This window comes from Typopeltis vanoorti, chromosome 2 (assembly GCF_054136105.1).
Source record: "Typopeltis vanoorti isolate ZY-2024b chromosome 2, IOZ_Tvanoo_1.0, whole genome shotgun sequence".
Taxonomy (NCBI): domain Eukaryota; kingdom Metazoa; phylum Arthropoda; class Arachnida; order Uropygi; family Thelyphonidae; genus Typopeltis; species Typopeltis vanoorti.
The window spans coordinates 140,002,502-140,020,956 of NC_143550.1; the positions used below are offsets into that span (position 1 = coordinate 140,002,502).

Below are 18,455 nucleotides of genomic sequence, written 5' to 3' on the forward strand. Positions count from 1 at the left end.
CTTTCTTCTTACTGATAGGCCTAATGAAAGATATGGCCTGGTGATCTAATGCAAAAGCAAATTTGGGAAGAATCTCTGAACCATTCACAAAATGACTTTTTTGTTGATATCCAGCTGAACAACTTCTCAATCTAAAATGTATATAAGCCTCCTTCACTTGACTGGCCAACCCGAGCACTTCTTCAGCCAGCCCATCCTAGCATCATCTTTGGAGATTAACTCACAAAGTACATTATGGGAATACGATAATAACTACAATTCAGGCCTGTAATCAACAGAATGGATGTTAAATTCAAATACAAACTTATTTATTAATTACTGACCATTTAAGAAAAACAAAACGTTTTTTATGTTCCTTTCAATTTGCATTTACTAGTTTTTATGTCTCCGATATACACTTGTTCACTCACAAAAATGGCAATAATAGTGTTTTATAAAATTTGCATAATCAAGTGATGTTCGCTTGAGGGGTGTCCACTTGATTATGCAAATTATACACATTAATTTATGTAGAAATTAATCAAAATATATAAAGAGCATATGATTACATATGATTAGTTGCACCAGTTCAAATTTTTCTCTTTAGATGTCATACAAGGACAGAAACCCAATCAAATAAACTTCAACTGGTTGGCAACAGATGAAGGAACATACCTGTCAAGCTTGAATATCTTACGATGATTCTTTCCATACTAAAATATTGTCTGCATATGGGAGGCACGCCAACCGTACATATATACGGGCTCAGCAAGAGGCATGTATTTCTGAGCCCGCAATAATACGTTATCAGCAGTTAAAGGGTTAATTACACTCATGATGTGCTTCTGTGTTTGTTTTAGTAGGGTTAAGGGTCAAAGCTATATAACTGAGGAGACCTCCATATAGCCTTTAAAGAAAGACGGAGAACCGACCAGGGCTTCTAAACTAATGTCCAATCCTCATCTTCTCATGGTGCATCCTGTTGGATATCTACCTGGATACTGAACGAACGAGGATAGGCTGACAATTTGGGATTTAGCCAACCAAATTGTATTCTTCTTCGCTTAAACCAAAATACAAAATGATGGTACAACATGACAAAATTTCATGCCGGCTGGGGCGTCGCCCAGTTAAACAAGGCCCTCGCTGTTTTTGCCAGGGAACCAGGGCGAACATCGAAAAGTCAGCTACTGGAAAAAATCTGAAAACACATCCCAATTCAACATCACCAGAGTTAAAGATCGGTACTATCAACGTAAGAAGCCTGAATGGCAAAGAAATGGAGCTAGCCAAGGAATTAGATAAGTACCAGATCAACATAATAGGGGTGACTGAAACAAAAAAGACAAAAACTGGTGAGATCTTTCTGAGCAATAAATACAAAATGTTATATTCAGGCAATGACAATCAAGGAAAAGAAGGAGTAGCCATAATATTCAACACTAAATACGAGGCTAATCTTCTTGAATGGTAGTCAGTCTCAAGTAGAGTAATGTGGGCAAATATGAGAATGGGGAACTGGACAATGAGACTTATTTGTGCCTATGGTCCCACAGAAGGTTCTACTAAGGTAGAAGTGGAGGAATTTTTTGATGCTTTAGAGAAAGCAACTGACACAATGAAAAAGGAAAAGTTGGTCCTTGTTGGGGATCTAAATAGCAGACAAGGAAATGATTGTCAGACATACAAAAATATTTTGGGAAAATTTCGAGAAAAGAGCAGAGCAAATAATAATGGCAAATATCTCTTGGATTTCTGCTCAGGACATGGACTGGTTATTACTAACACCATGTTCCAACATAAAAATGTGCACAAATTCACAATGAGAGAAGAGGCAAGGAATAAGAAAAGTCTCATTGACTATGTTATTGTTGATAGTGATGTGTCTTCCTGGTGCAGGACACAGAGTGTACAGAGGATTTGAAATTGGAAGTGATCACTATTTAGTCTTGAGCAGGATAAAATTGATTTTCATATTGAAAAGAATAACATTTAACAAAGTTTTAAAGTGAATAAAAGTTGAGCAGATGTGAACTGTATACTAAAATACACAAAGATTATTGAAGAAAAAATGAAAGAGTTTGAGAACAGCAACCAAACCTTGGAGATTTAGTGGCAAGCCTTGAAGAAAACACTGACTGATTCAGCCAAAGAGGCATGTGGTGAAAAATTAGAACTCCATGGTGGACACAGGCAGTTAAAGAAGAAAGCATAGAAAAAGTTTCTAGCAAATAAGTCAGCTTGTGCTTTTAGAGAATATAGAGACAAATGCAAGAATGCTAAACACTGTGTAAAACTAGCTAAATAAAAGTCATGGTAAGACTTTGGCAGGAACATAGAAAATAAATATCAAGAAGGTGGTAAGATATTCTGGAAATTGTTGAAGAAGCTTAGAAATGGAAGAAAGAGTGTTTTAAAAGGAGTTAGAGATGATAAAGGTGACATGAAAATGGGAGAAAAAGATATCCTTGAAGTATGGAATAATTACTTCGAAAAATTACTAAATGAAACAAGCAGAGATAGCACAGCGGTAAAAAACACTCAGCTTGAAATGTGGAAAAGCAGCAGGAATAGATGATAATCGACCAGAAATGCTGAAGTATGGTGGTATAAGAGTCTTACATTGGCCGCACTGAATAGTTCAGAAAGCCTGGACAGAGGGATGAATTCCTGATGATTGGAGTAGAGCTCTCATAGTACCCATATATAAAAAGGGAAATAAAACTGAATGTCAGAATTACAGAGGTATTTCCCTACTGAGTGTTCCTGGCAAGATCTATGCAAGTATACCTGAGAAACGGTTGAGAAGAATTGTGGTAGAAAAGCTTGGTGAAGAACAAGCTGAATTTAGGCCAAATAGAGGCTGTCAGGATCAGATCTTCCCTTTACGACAAATAGTTGAGAAAGCATGTGAATATAACAAAGATCTGTATTTAAGTTTTGGTGATCTGAAAACGCTACAGTTGTATGGTGTCAGTGGATCATTATATCAAGCAGTACTTAGTCTTTATTTGAGTTGTAAGTCAGCAGTTAGAATTGAAGGAAGTACAGGAAGTTGGTTTAATGTTAAATCTGGTGTGAGACAAGGATGTACATTATCCCCTCTGTTATTCATTATCTATATGGATGACATTATGAAGGAAAGTGGTATTAAAGATTATATCAAAATTGGAGATGTTAATGTCAGCTCTTTGCTTTATGGAGATGATGTTATACTTCTAATACTTCTAAATAAATCCACTACAAGTCTGCAAAATTTCCCTGACTAAATTGAATAACTGTTGTAATATATATGGTATGAAGGTCAGCAATAAAAAGACAATGAAAATAGGCAGAATCATTGAAAATGTCAACTGCGTTGAGAACCACCTGTGGAACAAGTAAAACATTTCAGCTACTTAGGCACGAATTTTAGTGAAGATGGTAAATTAAATATGGAAATAGACAACAGAATCAACAAAGGTGGTATGGTAGGAAGTCAACTGAATAAATTCATATGGAATAAGAGAGAAATTACTTGAAACACTAAATTAGTTGTATACAAGACAGTGTTCAAACCAATTTGAACTTATGGATCTAAGAGCTGGGTCAGAAGTAAAACGTTTGACCAAAGACTAGAGACCGCAGATATGAGAGTTCTGAGAAAGATTAGGGGCATGAACAGATGGGATCAATGGCAATATCATATGAAAAACGAGAATATTAGGAAAGAACTTGACATTGTCAGCATCCAGGAATGCGTTAGCAGAGCTAATCTCAGGTGGAATGGTCACTTAAATAGAATGAGCAAGGAAAGATCAGCAAAACAAGTGTTCTCTGCCAGGTTGGCAGGAAAACGACCCAGAGGAAGACCAAGATATAGGTGGATTGAAGGTCATCAATAAAAAGACAAAGAATAGGCAGAATCGTTGAAAATGTCAACTGCGTTGAGAACCTGTGGAACGAGTAAAACATTTCAGCTACTTAGGCACAATTTTTGATACTGTACAAAGTGCCTTAGACAATAGAAATATAAGATCTGGTAATGATATTGGAGTCTTGACAAGTAACAGACTGATTTGGAGGAAAATTATAGATAGGAAGTTAGTAATGATGTAAATTTTTCATGTAGTAGAAAGTTGATTTTTCACTTGGTTAGACTATAATAAATTTAGTTTAATCCTTTATCCAAGTATGAGCAAACAAAATTTGCACCTGAAAATATCTTCAGGACTGGGGTAAGGTAGTACAACACTGGGCAACTTGTAGCAAAGGTGGAACAAGCTAACATCACTCCTATTCCAGTATCTTCCAAAATGCAAAACACATCTCCTTGCAGATATATATAATTTATGCATTAAGGGAAGGGCCACTAGCCAGACTAGTTTCGACCTTTATTGAGATCTCTTCAGTGGGAGCCAGGCCCAGAAGTGGAGATACCAGGCAGAAGCAATGGCAAGGTCATCTTTACCTATAAGAGTTGCCAAAAGGTGTGCCCATGCCACCTTTTTATCGAGTTACTCTGGATTTAGAGAAAGATGTTGAAAGTTTATTTTTTCACTTGGTTAGAGTATAATAAATTTAGTTTAATCCTTTATCCAAGTTTGAGCAAACAAAGTTTGCGCCTGAAAATATCTTCAGGACTGGGGTAAGGTAGTACAACACCGGGCAACACTAGTTCCTTCCCTTAATGCATAACATTATACATATCTGCAAGGAGATGTGTTTTGCATTTTGGGAGATACTGGGATAGGAGTGATGTTAGCTTGGTCCACCTTTGCTACGAGTTGCCCGGTGTTGTACTATCTTACCCCAGTCCTGAAGATATTTTCAAGCGCAAACTTTGTTTGCTCACACTTGGATAAAGGATTAAACTAAATTTATTATTTTCATGTAGAACTATCATATCCTGTACACCCCTTGAGGGTACATGGCAAGAATTTGATGTTGATGATGACCATTTCTGAATATAACAGATCACCAGTGAAGAGAAAGTTCAACAAGGTAGAATCAGAACAATGGATTTCAAAAAATATGAACTGCATACTAATGTAATACAGTACAGAAGACTGAGATATGATAAACAAAAAACTAATACTAACTGATAAGCATAAGACTCTCCAACATGTCAGGTAACTAATGACAGTCATTACAGTTTAAGTTGGTGTTGGTTTTAATTTTAAGAGTGGTGTAGTAGTGCCTTAGCACTCTCTGAACAAATGATCAAACTTTAAATAGTAATGATGTGTAGTAGTTGAGACCAAAAGATTCTGTGGTTAGTAGTCGACTCTATGCGGGCTAGACTAGACTTCTTAGTCTTATTATAGATCATATAAGACTGGTGTTTCTATCGTCTTTTCTGAACAGAATGCTTTTTACAAAGTAAAAGAGATAGCAATCACAAGGAACTTGGTAAACACTTGGGAGGGTAGAGGAGACTTTTTATCCTTGATGGAAGTTAATAGACAAGAGCATTTGATGACAGAGTAAAAAATAAAATAAAATAAAGAAAAAATGTGGGCACTAAATTATATTTCTTGAAGATCTCTGAAATTGATTGAGTGATTCTAGCAACATAAGCAACCTGTACAGCAAGTTCTAGGCATTAAATTTTCTGTAGGAGAAGCTGTTCTGCTGCATAATACATTGCAAGTTCTAATTTGAGATCATGATGGTAAAGCAAGCAAAAAAACAAAAAATATGAACTCTATTCAGCAAAGTTTTCACTGTTTTGTCATTAAAGACAAGTTCCTCCCCTCGAATTTTCCAGTTGTCTAATTTCTAGCTCTTGTAGTTACCATATTTTGATCAATTTAAAGCTCATCACCGGTTATTGTATAGAATATCGAGTTTATGGACCTGGGTAGTCTGGCCTTGCAGAACACATAGTTCTTATTGGGGGAGGGGGGGGGGGGGAAGAGCTAGAATTCCACACAACAAATAGATTTCTGAGATGGAGAAACTTTACAGAGAAATCCATTATTAATTTGCCTTAATCTCACTAGGTTCAATGGTCTACAATTATCTCAATTATAGGAAACAGCACTTGACTCTGCTTGTATTTAGAGATTTTATTAATTTTTAATTAGGCATCTAGGAATGCTCCACTGCTCATTGTTTTTCTGTTGTGAGTGTGATTCTGTTCCATTCATTTTATACTGAGGATTTTTATGAAACATAGCAACAAATTAGTCTAATAAATAGCTCATACATGTCAATTTACAATTCCCAATCTCAAAATGAAGAAAGAAACATTGCAAATGATTTCAAGTAGATTAAATTACTGTATTTACATTGCATTTCTGTCCTACAACAGGTAGCCATAATGTTATTATGTTGTTTAACACTCCCATGTTTAAATTCTGCAAACAATTTAGGCATGGTAATACAGAGCGTATCTTGAATTTGTTGTGAAATAAAATATTTTAACTGAAAAAAAAAAAAAAAAATAGAAATGATTATCATTATACAGATTTAAACGTAAATAGTTGTTGAAAATTTTTCGCTTGGTTATACTATAAATTAAAGATACCAAGAAATTATATACTTGGTTTAATCCTTTATCCAAGTATATAATTTCTTGGTATCTTTAATTTAAATGTAAATACTGGTTCATCGATCTTACTTTGTTTTGCCTACTAACTACAAAAATATAACAGTGTAATTGAAACCTGTCAGTTTAATATATTTTGACACCCTGATAACCAGAAATTAACATCTATAATGAATATGGTATGGATACTGATATTTCTCTTAGCAAGAGAAATATCAGTATAATATAAATATAATATCAGTAAAATACAAGTGAAATGTGAATAATAAGACCATTAAAATATTTAACAAAAAGTTTAAACATAGTCCGTGCGGTTAGCCTAGTGGCTGTGTGCTTCGTAACCATATGCCTGGGAAAAGAGTGTCCTAGGTTCAATTCCAGTTGGAGATGTGAGGAGCTTAAGGATCTTCCTCAGCCATAGCCAAGTTAGCCAGTCTTGGGTGTGGACAGTAGGGTTTTTTCCCCCAGTTTATCCTGGGGTTTTTCATCCAGCAAAGAAGCAAACCAGCCTTGAGAACTCAACACTACAGGACATAGGGATACACTGGGGTGTAGGGCTGACCACCTTATCCTGTGAACGGTTTGAGATCCAATGATTAATAAACCCTCAACACCGCAAGGTAAAAGAGGGTAAAAAAAAAAGATGAGATTAAACATTTTTCAATTATACTATTTGTATTTTTAAAATATTATTAACACAACACTTTTATTTTTTTATTCATCCACATATGATGAAAATTATACCTTTGAATTTTGTTATCATCAGCATCCAAGAAGCAGGGTTGATCTTCATTAAGGAATATGGAATAAATATAACGTGCATACCATTCAGAATACTCTATAAAAGAAAACCAAAGGAATGAAATAATAAAATGAATAATTCAAAATCCATGTTATTTCAACATAGAAGTAATCAAAAATAAAGAATTAACTAGGTTAAGTAAGAGAAAGCAATGAGGGTGCATATGCACACACACATACACTGTATAATGTTTCTTTATACAGAAAGAAATAACAATCATCATCATTATCCTTCCCATCTGCCTAAGGCAGGTTGAGGTTACCATGGACAACAGCTTTCCAGTCCAATCTATCTGTAGCCAATTCATATAAATTTCTATAAGAGTTCAGCCCACTTATTTTCTTGATGTTTTCTATCCATTTCATTCTAGGTCTTCCTGGCAGTATCGTTCCTTTTATGCTAACATTCATTCTGGAGAATTTCAGGAAATATTTTACTAGGTAGTCTGTACACATGCCTATATCATTATAACTGTTTTTGTGATTCTTGTTATTACTGAAATATGGTAGTGTAATTCTTCTCTGATCTCCTGACTGGTTTTTATTTCAGTCCATGCTGTGTATTTATTTATTTTTTTTTAAAGCTGGTCACTCTTTGTCCTAACTTCTGTTTGGTAACCCAAGTTGCACAGTAAAAAAACTGTGGGGAGTATCATAGAGCTATATATTTTGATTTTAAGTTCTTTGAAGAAATGTACATTTTTCCACATATTTGTGAGTTTGGTCATAGTAGACTACCCTAGATTTATTGTTTGATAGGTCCTTCATAAAATTGTTTGTGATCGACATGTCTAAGTAACTGAATTTTCTGACATATGCCACTTTATTTCCTTCTACTCTTAAATTAAGCTCTTCTCTGTTTCAACCTATTACCACTCGTTTGGTTATTTTAATAAGATGCATGCAAGTGAACGCACACATACCAGTTTATCATTATTTATGGTAAAATGTGATACAAATATAATGCAACCCAAAAAGAGAAATAACAGAATAGTTCAAATAAAGACATACAGATAAATGATACAAAATAATATTCAAAAAAACAATTAAGATTTTTCAGGGATGCAAAACACCACATATAATATATGCAAAAAAGGAAACTAGAGATATTGGTGGGGTGGGACAATCCAGCATATGTCTAGCCATCCCTAGGACAAATGAGTGTGAGTGCAGGAATGACTGTGCAGAAATAGCCACCCCTGGGTGGCTATTATAAATAAAGGAGAGGAGCTTTTAGCATTGGTCAGCTCAACTTGGCCAAACATTATTGGCATCAGTGAAATCTGGTTGTCAGAGAATGAAATAGTTACAAGGGTATCCATGTAATGGATACTGCATTTTCAGAGAAGATAGAAGAAATAGGGCAGAAGGAGGGATGTTATTAATGATAGCTGAAGAACTTCAACCAACAAAATAGAAGTTGAGGAAGATTGTAGATCTGATGGAAATGGTTCATTTGGGGTTGTCTAGTGTGAGATAGAGGCCAACAGAACAAAATATATTGTTGGTTGCTACTATAGACCTGGGGATCCAGAAGAAGATGTGGATGACATGCATCAACAGACTAGCACAATGAGTGCAGGCTAAGCAATTATCATGGGAGACTGGTGATGTAGATTGGAAGGAGGAAAGGGCACATGGAAAAATGGAAAGATAATTTATACCGTTACCAAGGGATAATTACCTGAAACAGCACAGTAGCAACTGTACCTCTCATTGGAGAAAGTGATCATGCCATCTTTTCCTAGGAGGTTGCTCAATATGTGAAAATTTCAGTCAAGAAAGGGTTTATGAAGAACTACAAAGCTGATGATTATGAAAAAGTCAGGAGGCAACTTGGAGCAGTGCCATAGCATAAGAAACTACATGGAATGAATGTCATTAGTGCATGGGAAGCAGTCAAGGATTGTTTGAGTGAAGCAGTATCAGAGTACATAACCAGGGTCAGGAGGATAAACCGAGTAGGGATTAAGTGGATGACTAGTAATATAAAGCAGGAGCTGCAAAAACAGAAAACACTGTGAAAGGAATATAAACAACAAGGTCATTAAGTTGATGGTTGTGAGTGCTCCAATAGTGAATAAGTTTAAAGAGGTGTATCATGGGTATTGTTTTAATGGATACAGTGGGTCTTCTGCAATGAGTCTTTTGACTCCTTCGAGTACCAACAACAACAATAATAATAAAACAAGACTGGTAACCAAGTAACTAAATATTAAAAAATTGTTTTTTTAATTCAATAATAAAAAAAATAAAAATAAAAACCAAGTGCCATTTATAGCTTGGATCTGGAATTCTGTAATCATTTTCAAGATTCATGATGTAGCTGCAATCTCTGAATATAACTAAAAACTGTATGATGAATTTTTATGCAATTCTGTGAAATATGATATGAGATGTGAAAGAAACGCCCACAAAAATTATAAATAAATTGTTCAATCCAGTAATAAATGGGTACATGAAGACAATAGTTCAAAACAAGAGGTCAAAATGAGATTGTCAAAGTATCTCAATAAGGAATGTGGTCACACACTCACAATGATGATTCACACTGTTTATAATAGTATCTAGGAGTTCAGTGAGTAATAACAACCAATTCTTGCAAAATTCCTCAAATTTCCTCAATATTTTGGGAGGGGGAGTTGAGAGCAGTAACATATCTGCCTAGCCGATATGCTCGATAGGATTAAGTGACCTGGTTGGTCACTTTATCCTTTTAAATTAAATTAAATGATATGGACTGGACAACCTGCAAAAGGTTGGCCAGTCCATATGTATGACAGTCTCTTGAAGATATTGGTCCACAAGCTATGCTCTATGAGAATGAGCATTATCGTATTGTAGGATAAATGTCTCCCCCATCACACTTGCATACAGATGAATACAGGGATTCAAAGACTTTGTCTCTATATGTTGCAGCAATCAAAGTTCTGCTAGGAAGCATGTATAGATGTGCATCCACCCAACAAGGTGTCTCCTGAAATCATCACTACCATCATAATTCCAATAAAATGTGTGTTTATAGGAATGCATAAACTAATGAGAGATTGCTTAAGTGTCAAAGCTAGATAACTGGGATACCTCCATACAGTGCCTTTTGAATATGCAGCCTCTGATGTAATGCCCAAAACTTAACCTTTTTTGCAGTGAGCCTCATTATCCAGGTGGATACCTACAACTAAGGAGGATGGATTGGCAATTTCGTATTTAGTTGACCAAACTATGTTTTCTACTGGCCAATCACAACAGGATGGTACAACATGATGAAATGTCATGCTAGATGGGGAGTCATCTGGATAAACTAGGCCCCAGCTATTTTCGTTAGGTTACCTGAGGAAACAGTGAAATGTCAGCTACTGGAACTCAAACTAAACATCTGTAGAATTCAAGATATGCACCATCAGTGTAAGAAATATTAACAAGAAAAAAATGGAATGAGAGAAGAATTAGAGAAGTATCACATTGACATAACTGATGTTACTGAAACAGGTGACATTTTAAATAATAACTACGAGGATGTTATATACAGGCAATACTGATCAAAGAAAGGAAAGAGTAGCTACAGTATCTAACAATAAATTTACACAAATATCTTTTTAAATGGCAAGTAGTTTCTAATAGTAATGCAGACAAACATCAAAATGGACAATAAGATAATGGTCTCTACAGAATGTTCTATGAAGGATGATTTTGAAGAATTTTTCAAAGCAACAGAAAAGGTGGCTAGTATTAAAAAAAAAATAAGAAAAGGCTGGTTCTTGATGAAGATTAAACAGCAGATAATAATAAATTTAGTTTAATCCTTTATCCAAGTGTCAGCAAACAAAGTTTGCGCCTGAAGTATCTTCAGGACTGAGGCAACTCGTGGTAAAGGTGGACCAAGCTCTCATCACTCCTTGTAACTTCCAACATTAAACAACAGAGTAGGAAATAAATGCCACACATATAGAAATGTTTCAGAAAAATTTAGAGAAGAGAACAATGCAATAATGGAAAGTACCTGTTAGATTTCACTTAAAAACATGGAATTGTCATCACTGTTCTACCACAAAGCTCTGCCAGAATCAGGAGAGAAGACAAGAAAAATAAAAAGATTCTCACTGACTGTGTTATAACGATAGTGATATCTTCATGATGGATACAGTACTTTGAAATTAGAAGTGATCACCATTTAGTTTTGAGTGAGATAAAATTGAATATCATATCAAAAAGAAAAGTGTGTAAAAATGTTTAAAAATTAATCCAAGTTGAACAGGTTTCAGTTGTAGACAACACACACACAAAAACAAAAAATTAGCTAATGCCTTTTATTCCCCTATAGCAGGGGTGTTCAACCCGTCGATCGCGGAGCGATTTTTGGTCGATCTCTTGTATATTCCTCCTCACAAATTTAATTAAAACTGAAAACATATTTTATTTATCATTATTTTGTATTATTTTTAATTTGCTTTAAGTGTATTGCTATTGTTTATTTATTTTTCGTTAAAATTGACAAATCAGTAATTTTCTTATAAGTCCGGGTAAATTAATTAATTTGGATCAGTGGAAGTCAAACAGCGAGCCGAGTGAATACGATTATAAGCAAAGTGTAAAAACTCAATTGTAGCTTAAATATTAAATATTCCAAAGCACATTACATCGATTTTTATACTTAGGTTAAGTCCCATGTGAATATTGAAAAAAATAAAATTTGTTTGTCTCGCTATAGTTTGTATTAGATGTTTTTGCAAATAACTCTTTTGAAGCTAACCGTACATACTGCTTTAATAACAATATGTTAGAGTGTTAAAAATAAAGGCAATGTTTTTGTCGCCAAAGCTGTACATGGCGGCATTAGAAAGATTGTTATTGAAACTTGTATGTATGAGAAAGGCTTGCAGGCTCTAAGTGTAAACATCTCCGAAGTCAGTCAGAAAGAATTCAAACAACTTTCCGATGGCCGGCAACTTACAATCAAGAGAAAGCGGAGGAGAACAAAAGGTGTGCCGAACTTGAAACTTAAGATGAAAGACTCATGCCGATTCTTTGGGGGTTGCCAAACTTCATGCGAGGTCTCAGAGGAGGCCTAATAAAAAGGGACTGAAGCAAGCAGAAGGGGTCCCAGTTCCAGAATTGCTGTCAGAGAGGAGGCCGCCTGGTCCAGAGTCGCTGTCAGAGAGACTGCCTGGATCCACATTGCTTGAGAGAGGAGTTTCCAGCTTCCAGAAAGGAGCTTCTCGGTTCGAGACATCACTAGAGAGACATTACTTCTAGGCCATAGACAAGGTTTCAAATTGCCGAAAGGAAGAGTTCCAATTTACCCAGAGAAAAGTTTCAAGGCCAGGTTAATGTCAGACATTCACCAGTGTGTTGTGTTTTCATTGCAATTCGATGAATCAAACGACTTCACTGATATTGCTCAGTTAATGGTATTTATTCACATGGTATTTCAAGATTAAAGTAAAGAAGAACTTTTGAAAATTATACCATTATTGGGAAGGACTAGGGGAGAAGACATTTTTTCAGAATTTGATGAATTTGTGAAACAACACAAACTTCCGCTTTTTAAACTTGTGTCTATTACTACTGATGGTGCTACTGCAATGATAGGCAATAAATCAGGCTTCATTTCATTATGTAAAAACGATGACAAATATGCAGATTTTTTAACATACCACTGTATTTTTCACCAACAAGTACTGTGTAGTAAAAGATTAAACACAAATAATGTTTTGGATATTATATTTAAAATTGTAAATTCTGTTCTAGGAAAAGCCCTGCAACGGCGGTTATTTAAATGTATGATGATGATAGGGAACTTCTGTTGTACAATAAAGTTCACTGGCTCAGCAGAAGTCAATTTTTAGAAAGATTTCTCGTATTAATTAACGATATAAAAAATCCAAATTGAGTGATAAAAGATGGTTATTACACTTATCATTTTTAGTAGATTTCTGTACGAAATTAAACAATTTAAATGTAGAGTTACAAGGTAGAGATAAAAATTTAATTGACATGTTAAGTTCAATAAAAACTTTCCAACAATACTTACTTTTATTAAAGAAAAATATAAAATATAAATGACCGCGAATTTAGACATCTCCCATATTTATTAAAATTTTCTGAACAAAATCAAGAAATGCTTCGCTATGATTTAAAAGAATTTATTCATGAAATAGAATTAGTTGAGGAAGAAATAAATTCAAGATTTAAAGATTTTGATAAAACTAAATGATTGTATCTTTTATCAATAATCCATTTCAAGAAAACTTGAACATCACAGAAATTTCAAATAAAATTAGTGGGCTGTTTGATATAAACCAAGCTGAAGTAGAACTTGAGATAATAAACATTCAGAATAATTTATATTTAAAATCAATAAATAATGAAGTCATTTGGAAGTATGCACATGAAAAACTCCCAATATTAACTGATATTTGCATGAAAAATTCTGTAATGTTTCGAATCGACATACTTTGTCTGAGATTGGCCACTTTATCATCATATCAACTTGATGATGAAAAAATTGCAAGGTCCAAACAATGCCAAATTTCACATTAACTTTTTTTTTTTTTTTAATCAACCAGCATTTCTTATAACTTGTGAGTTTGTAATCAATCTGTTATTTTTTCTAACTTTGGTTTTCCAAAATAGAGAAATAAATATTTTATTCCAATATATTTGTTTGTTTGTTTTTTTTGTTGTATTAAAATAATTAAAAGTGATAAATAAATTTTTAAATACATAAATAAAGTTTTTAGTTGTTTATTTGTGCGTAATCAGATATCAGGTTGGGGGAATGTTATCTATATAAGAGAGTAGATCCCCGAATAACTTTTTATAGAAATGTAGCTTGCATAGTAAAAAAGGTTGAACACCACTGCCCTATAGGAAGTAGTAGAGGCCATTTCAGCCCTTTTTGTAGACTGAGGGGACAGTTCAATCTTTATCAGTAGCTAATCAGAGATAGCTGACCCAAGACTATCACTAATTATACACAGCACTAGTGAAGAGATGTGACTGACAAGTGGTTCCATCTCATGGTTCCTAATCCTAATGCTATGTTTTATTGTCTGAAAACAGTGTGGGTTCTATGGTCGATTTTCTTGCGTTTATGGGAAGAAAAACCCAAATTTCCAGGAGAAAAAAACCTGCTTGCCTGTGCCAGACATTGACTAACTCGGGAACTAGTCAAAAAAAGGCTTTAGCAAAAATTTCTCTAATCAGCAACTAGAATAGAACTTGCAATGCTCTTCTTTCAGGCAGTCTAGCGCCATGGACAGCACATGTGCCACTTTCACCGAGCTACACAGGTGTTCTGTATTTGAAGAAAAAATGAAAGAGTTTGGAATCAAATCTCAGAAACTTATTGACAAACTGAAGTCAACAATGACTAACAGTAAGAGAGACATATGGTGAAGTTTTCTGCAAGGAGAGAGAAAAATCAGAACTGCAATGAAACAATAAATGGGATGAAAGAAATACACTTCTTTCATCCCATTATGCAAGATCAAGAATTCGACATCCTTCTAATTTTATATCCTTCTTGCAAAATCAAGAACTTTCCATCCTTTTCCATTCCAGAATGATAAATAAGTAACAAGCAATAATATGAAATAAAAGTGTCAACTTATTTTACGTATACCTTTTTAGTGTCTGTTTCCAATAAATGTCTAAAAACAATGAGTAGCTCACAGTCATCTTCTATAGTATGCTCATAGGGATTGTAAGGTTAGAGGATTATAGTGCCTGGTTTGCTATTGTGAATTTCCATTCAAACAAGTATTGTGCCTATGAGACCAGGATTTGACTTTTGGTAGTGTTATATTGACTGTCATAGCAGCATGCTTGCTATAGCAAGAGTTGAATGTATCAGTATTTTAATCATGTATAGTTGAACATTCTATAATTTCTGAGCACTTGCTAAAGTGCCCAAATTTTTGGATCTCTACTGCATAACACCAATGAGATATATTTTAAGATGATTACTTAAGTGATAAGAAATTAACAAAAAATAAATAAATATGAATAACTTGTTACTCACTTAAATCTAAATTGTTCAAACAAACTTACTGTAAGAATGCTGTGCCACAAGCCAACTTCTCTCTTAAAATCTAAAACACAGACCATGACTTCCCCTTTAAAAAAAAATAAAGATATTTCAGCAACACTGGATATATATATATTACACACACACACACACACACACACACACACAAATGCATTTTAAAATATTTCAGTCATACTAATTAGAAAACTTAAACCAAATAAAATTTGTGAAAAGCTATCTCAAGATCATTAATTCCCAATGTATACCTTCAATAAGTTACAGGATACTAGATAGCACTACATAAATTAAGTTTATATTATTACTAACCTTTTATCATCAATTTTCTTCTGAATTAACGTCTTCCACAACACATCAATCCACCTATATTTTCCTCCAAGCCTTTTTCCTGCCATCTAAAATCAAACACTTGTTTTGCTAACTTTTCTTTAGTTGTTCTTTTTAAGTAACTATACCACCTTAGATTATCTTTTATATGAATCTTAGTCATGAAAGGTCATAAACATATTGTACAATTGGTTGCCTATGTGAGCTAAGATTAGATAATCTGATTGAAACATAGTATTTTCCATGCTAATTCAGACCGTCAATAAACAGGGTGGTGATCTCATGAGGCAATGAAAGTTATCTACTACCTAATGATTTATACCTACATCCATGAAATAGCAGGAACTGAACCCACAGTCTGTTGTTTGCGAGAGCAGCAGAGTCTCAAGACCAGACTGATACAACAGTTGACTAACAATGAACACAAGTTCCTCTAGAAGCAGATGTATCTGGTGCACAGAAGTTTTTACACTAATATTTAAGGAGTGCTCTGAGGTCTTGCCACATCATTCTAAATTAAAACTAAATAGTTGTTCTGAAGATATAACCATAAAATATAAATAAAATACTTGTTACAGTTGCTTAAGATAAGCAACTGTTATTAGTATTTTATTTATTTGCAAAATATTAGCCATTAAGTTATCATTCTAATGGCTTATCCAAAGCAAGTGCAATCAATATTTTCTTTACTTTTTTATAGCTATATCTCCTTGAACAACTATTTAGTTTTAATTTGAATGATGTGTGATCATTCTAGTATACAGTACTTGTCTCAAATGGATGACTGACTGCTGAATGTTCTGCCTTGTTTGAATGTTTTTTAACTGCTGATTTTCAGTCTGAAATATTTAGTTATCATTCAAGTATTATATTTCTATTGTGGTTAAGCTTTTCACTTAATTTAAGAGTTAATCTAAGATGGTATAGTCACTTAAACAGCAGACAGATTAGAAAAATAAGTGTTTAAAGAAAAATGGTAGAAAATAGACCTAGAGGAAGACTATAATATATAGTTAACTCTCACAATAGCATACACTATTATAATGAACTTATCAACTATAGCAAACTATAGAAAAAGTACCAACTGAAGCCCATAGGCATATTGCTATTCTTAAGAAATATCCACTGTAACAATGTATTCTTTGTCTCTTAGTTTGTTACAGTAAGAGTCAACTATAAGAGGGTTGAGGCAGGGTTTTTTTTTTTTTTTTTTTTAAATGTTAATCCCACATGTGAGAAGTTGGTTGATCATTCTATAGTACATTAGTACTGTGCATGGGTTGGGGAAGGAGAAACTTATTTGCATTTGATTTAAAATGCCTGTATATTGCATTCCTTGGGAAACACATGGTGGTGGTGGTGGGGGGAGACTGTTCCACAATACATCAGCAGCAGTGAGAGTTTTGAATGAGGGATGAAGGAGAAGGAAAAGAAACTTGTTCGGTAGGTTTGAGTTACACTGTAAAGGGATGTTGGGTGGCAGTTGCACATGTTCTGATGGATTTAGTACAGAATGAAGGAATTAGTGATGCTATTTCATATGAACATTTGCCATGGAAATGTTTATAGAACATACATATTGTAGAAATCAAACACCTGTGAAAAAGTGGATGGAGTGAGTCGGTAAGAGATGAGTTATTAATCAATCTGATCCCTCTTTTGTAATGAGTCAAGTATTTTAGGGAGCTCTTAATGGGAGAGCAGTATTCAATAGCTGGGTGGATTTGTGATTTGTATAAGGTTAACAGTTCGGAGGTGAAGTAATGCCTTAAGCCAAAGAGAAATCCTGGTCAGAAGCCATGAGAAGCTTGATATCAGGGTGATCCAAGAAGAAATCTCATCTACAGATTTGAGTGTTGTCAAGGATAATACTAGAAGAAAATGGTCCTTATTTTGGGGAAATAAGGCAGAACTGGATTTTGCTAGCATTGAAACTGATGAAGTTATCAGAATACCATTGGAGATGGCTTAAAGATCACAAATTAAGCTGAAATATATATTTCAACCTAATAAGAATTAGGTTAGACTGAAATCGAATTTTTGCAGATTTTACCTCAACAGTAAGAGCTAGAATGGTTGATGCTTCTTTAAAATTTTGTGTGATATTTAACGAGAATTAAATTATTATTAGGAACCTACAAAAGGCTGTTATGCTATGGAATAACAGCCTTTTGTTGCATTCACATACAAGCATAATGATGGCAAGGTGTCAAACTTCAGTTTCAAGAGACAAAAAAAAAAGACCTAAATAAAAAATAAGCAACAAATAAAATGAATAAATGTTTTTAGTTAACCACTATGTAATTATCAGATATTAAAAAAAAAAAAAATACACAGTATATAATGATAAATATAGCCAACTCTTCTGTAGCAAATTCCTAGAGATTACAGGAATAGTTTGTTATAAAGGATAGCTGGATACAGTGAATTTTCTTTATAACAATGCTGCACTTATGGATTTGTTCAAGACTTTTGTTAGTTTATTATAATGATGTTCACTATGGTAAGAGTCAACTGTATAATATTTTTAAAATATTAATTGATGTGATCAATTCCCCCCCCACCCCCGTCCAAAAAAAAAAAAGAAAGAAAGAAAGAAAGAAAAAGAAAATGCATTGTAATGTGGGTAAATTTGTCCTATAATTTTAAGTTTTCTCTAAACCTGAAGTTATATGTTTTTAACCATATGGTCCGCATGATTAGAATAGTGGCCATGTACTTCACAAGGGGAAGGAGTGTCCTAGGTTTGATTCCCATCAACGACGTAAG

General features: G+C 34.1%; 1 protein-coding gene across 2 annotated transcripts in view; it reads right to left on the reverse strand.

Moving 5' to 3' along the window:
* LOC150109471 (disco-interacting protein 2-like) overlaps window positions 1–18,455 on the reverse strand; it is a 456,967-nt gene that overhangs the window by 145,134 nt on the left and 293,378 nt on the right. For both annotated transcript variants that reach the window (XM_090408476.1, XM_090408468.1), the window contains exons 16-17: window positions 15,365–15,429; window positions 7,256–7,349 (exon numbers count right to left, since the gene is read on the reverse strand). In XM_090408476.1, coding sequence (XP_090264602.1) covers window positions 7,256–7,349; window positions 15,365–15,429 — 159 coding nt within the window. The remainder of the gene's footprint in view (window positions 1–7,255; window positions 7,350–15,364; window positions 15,430–18,455) is intronic.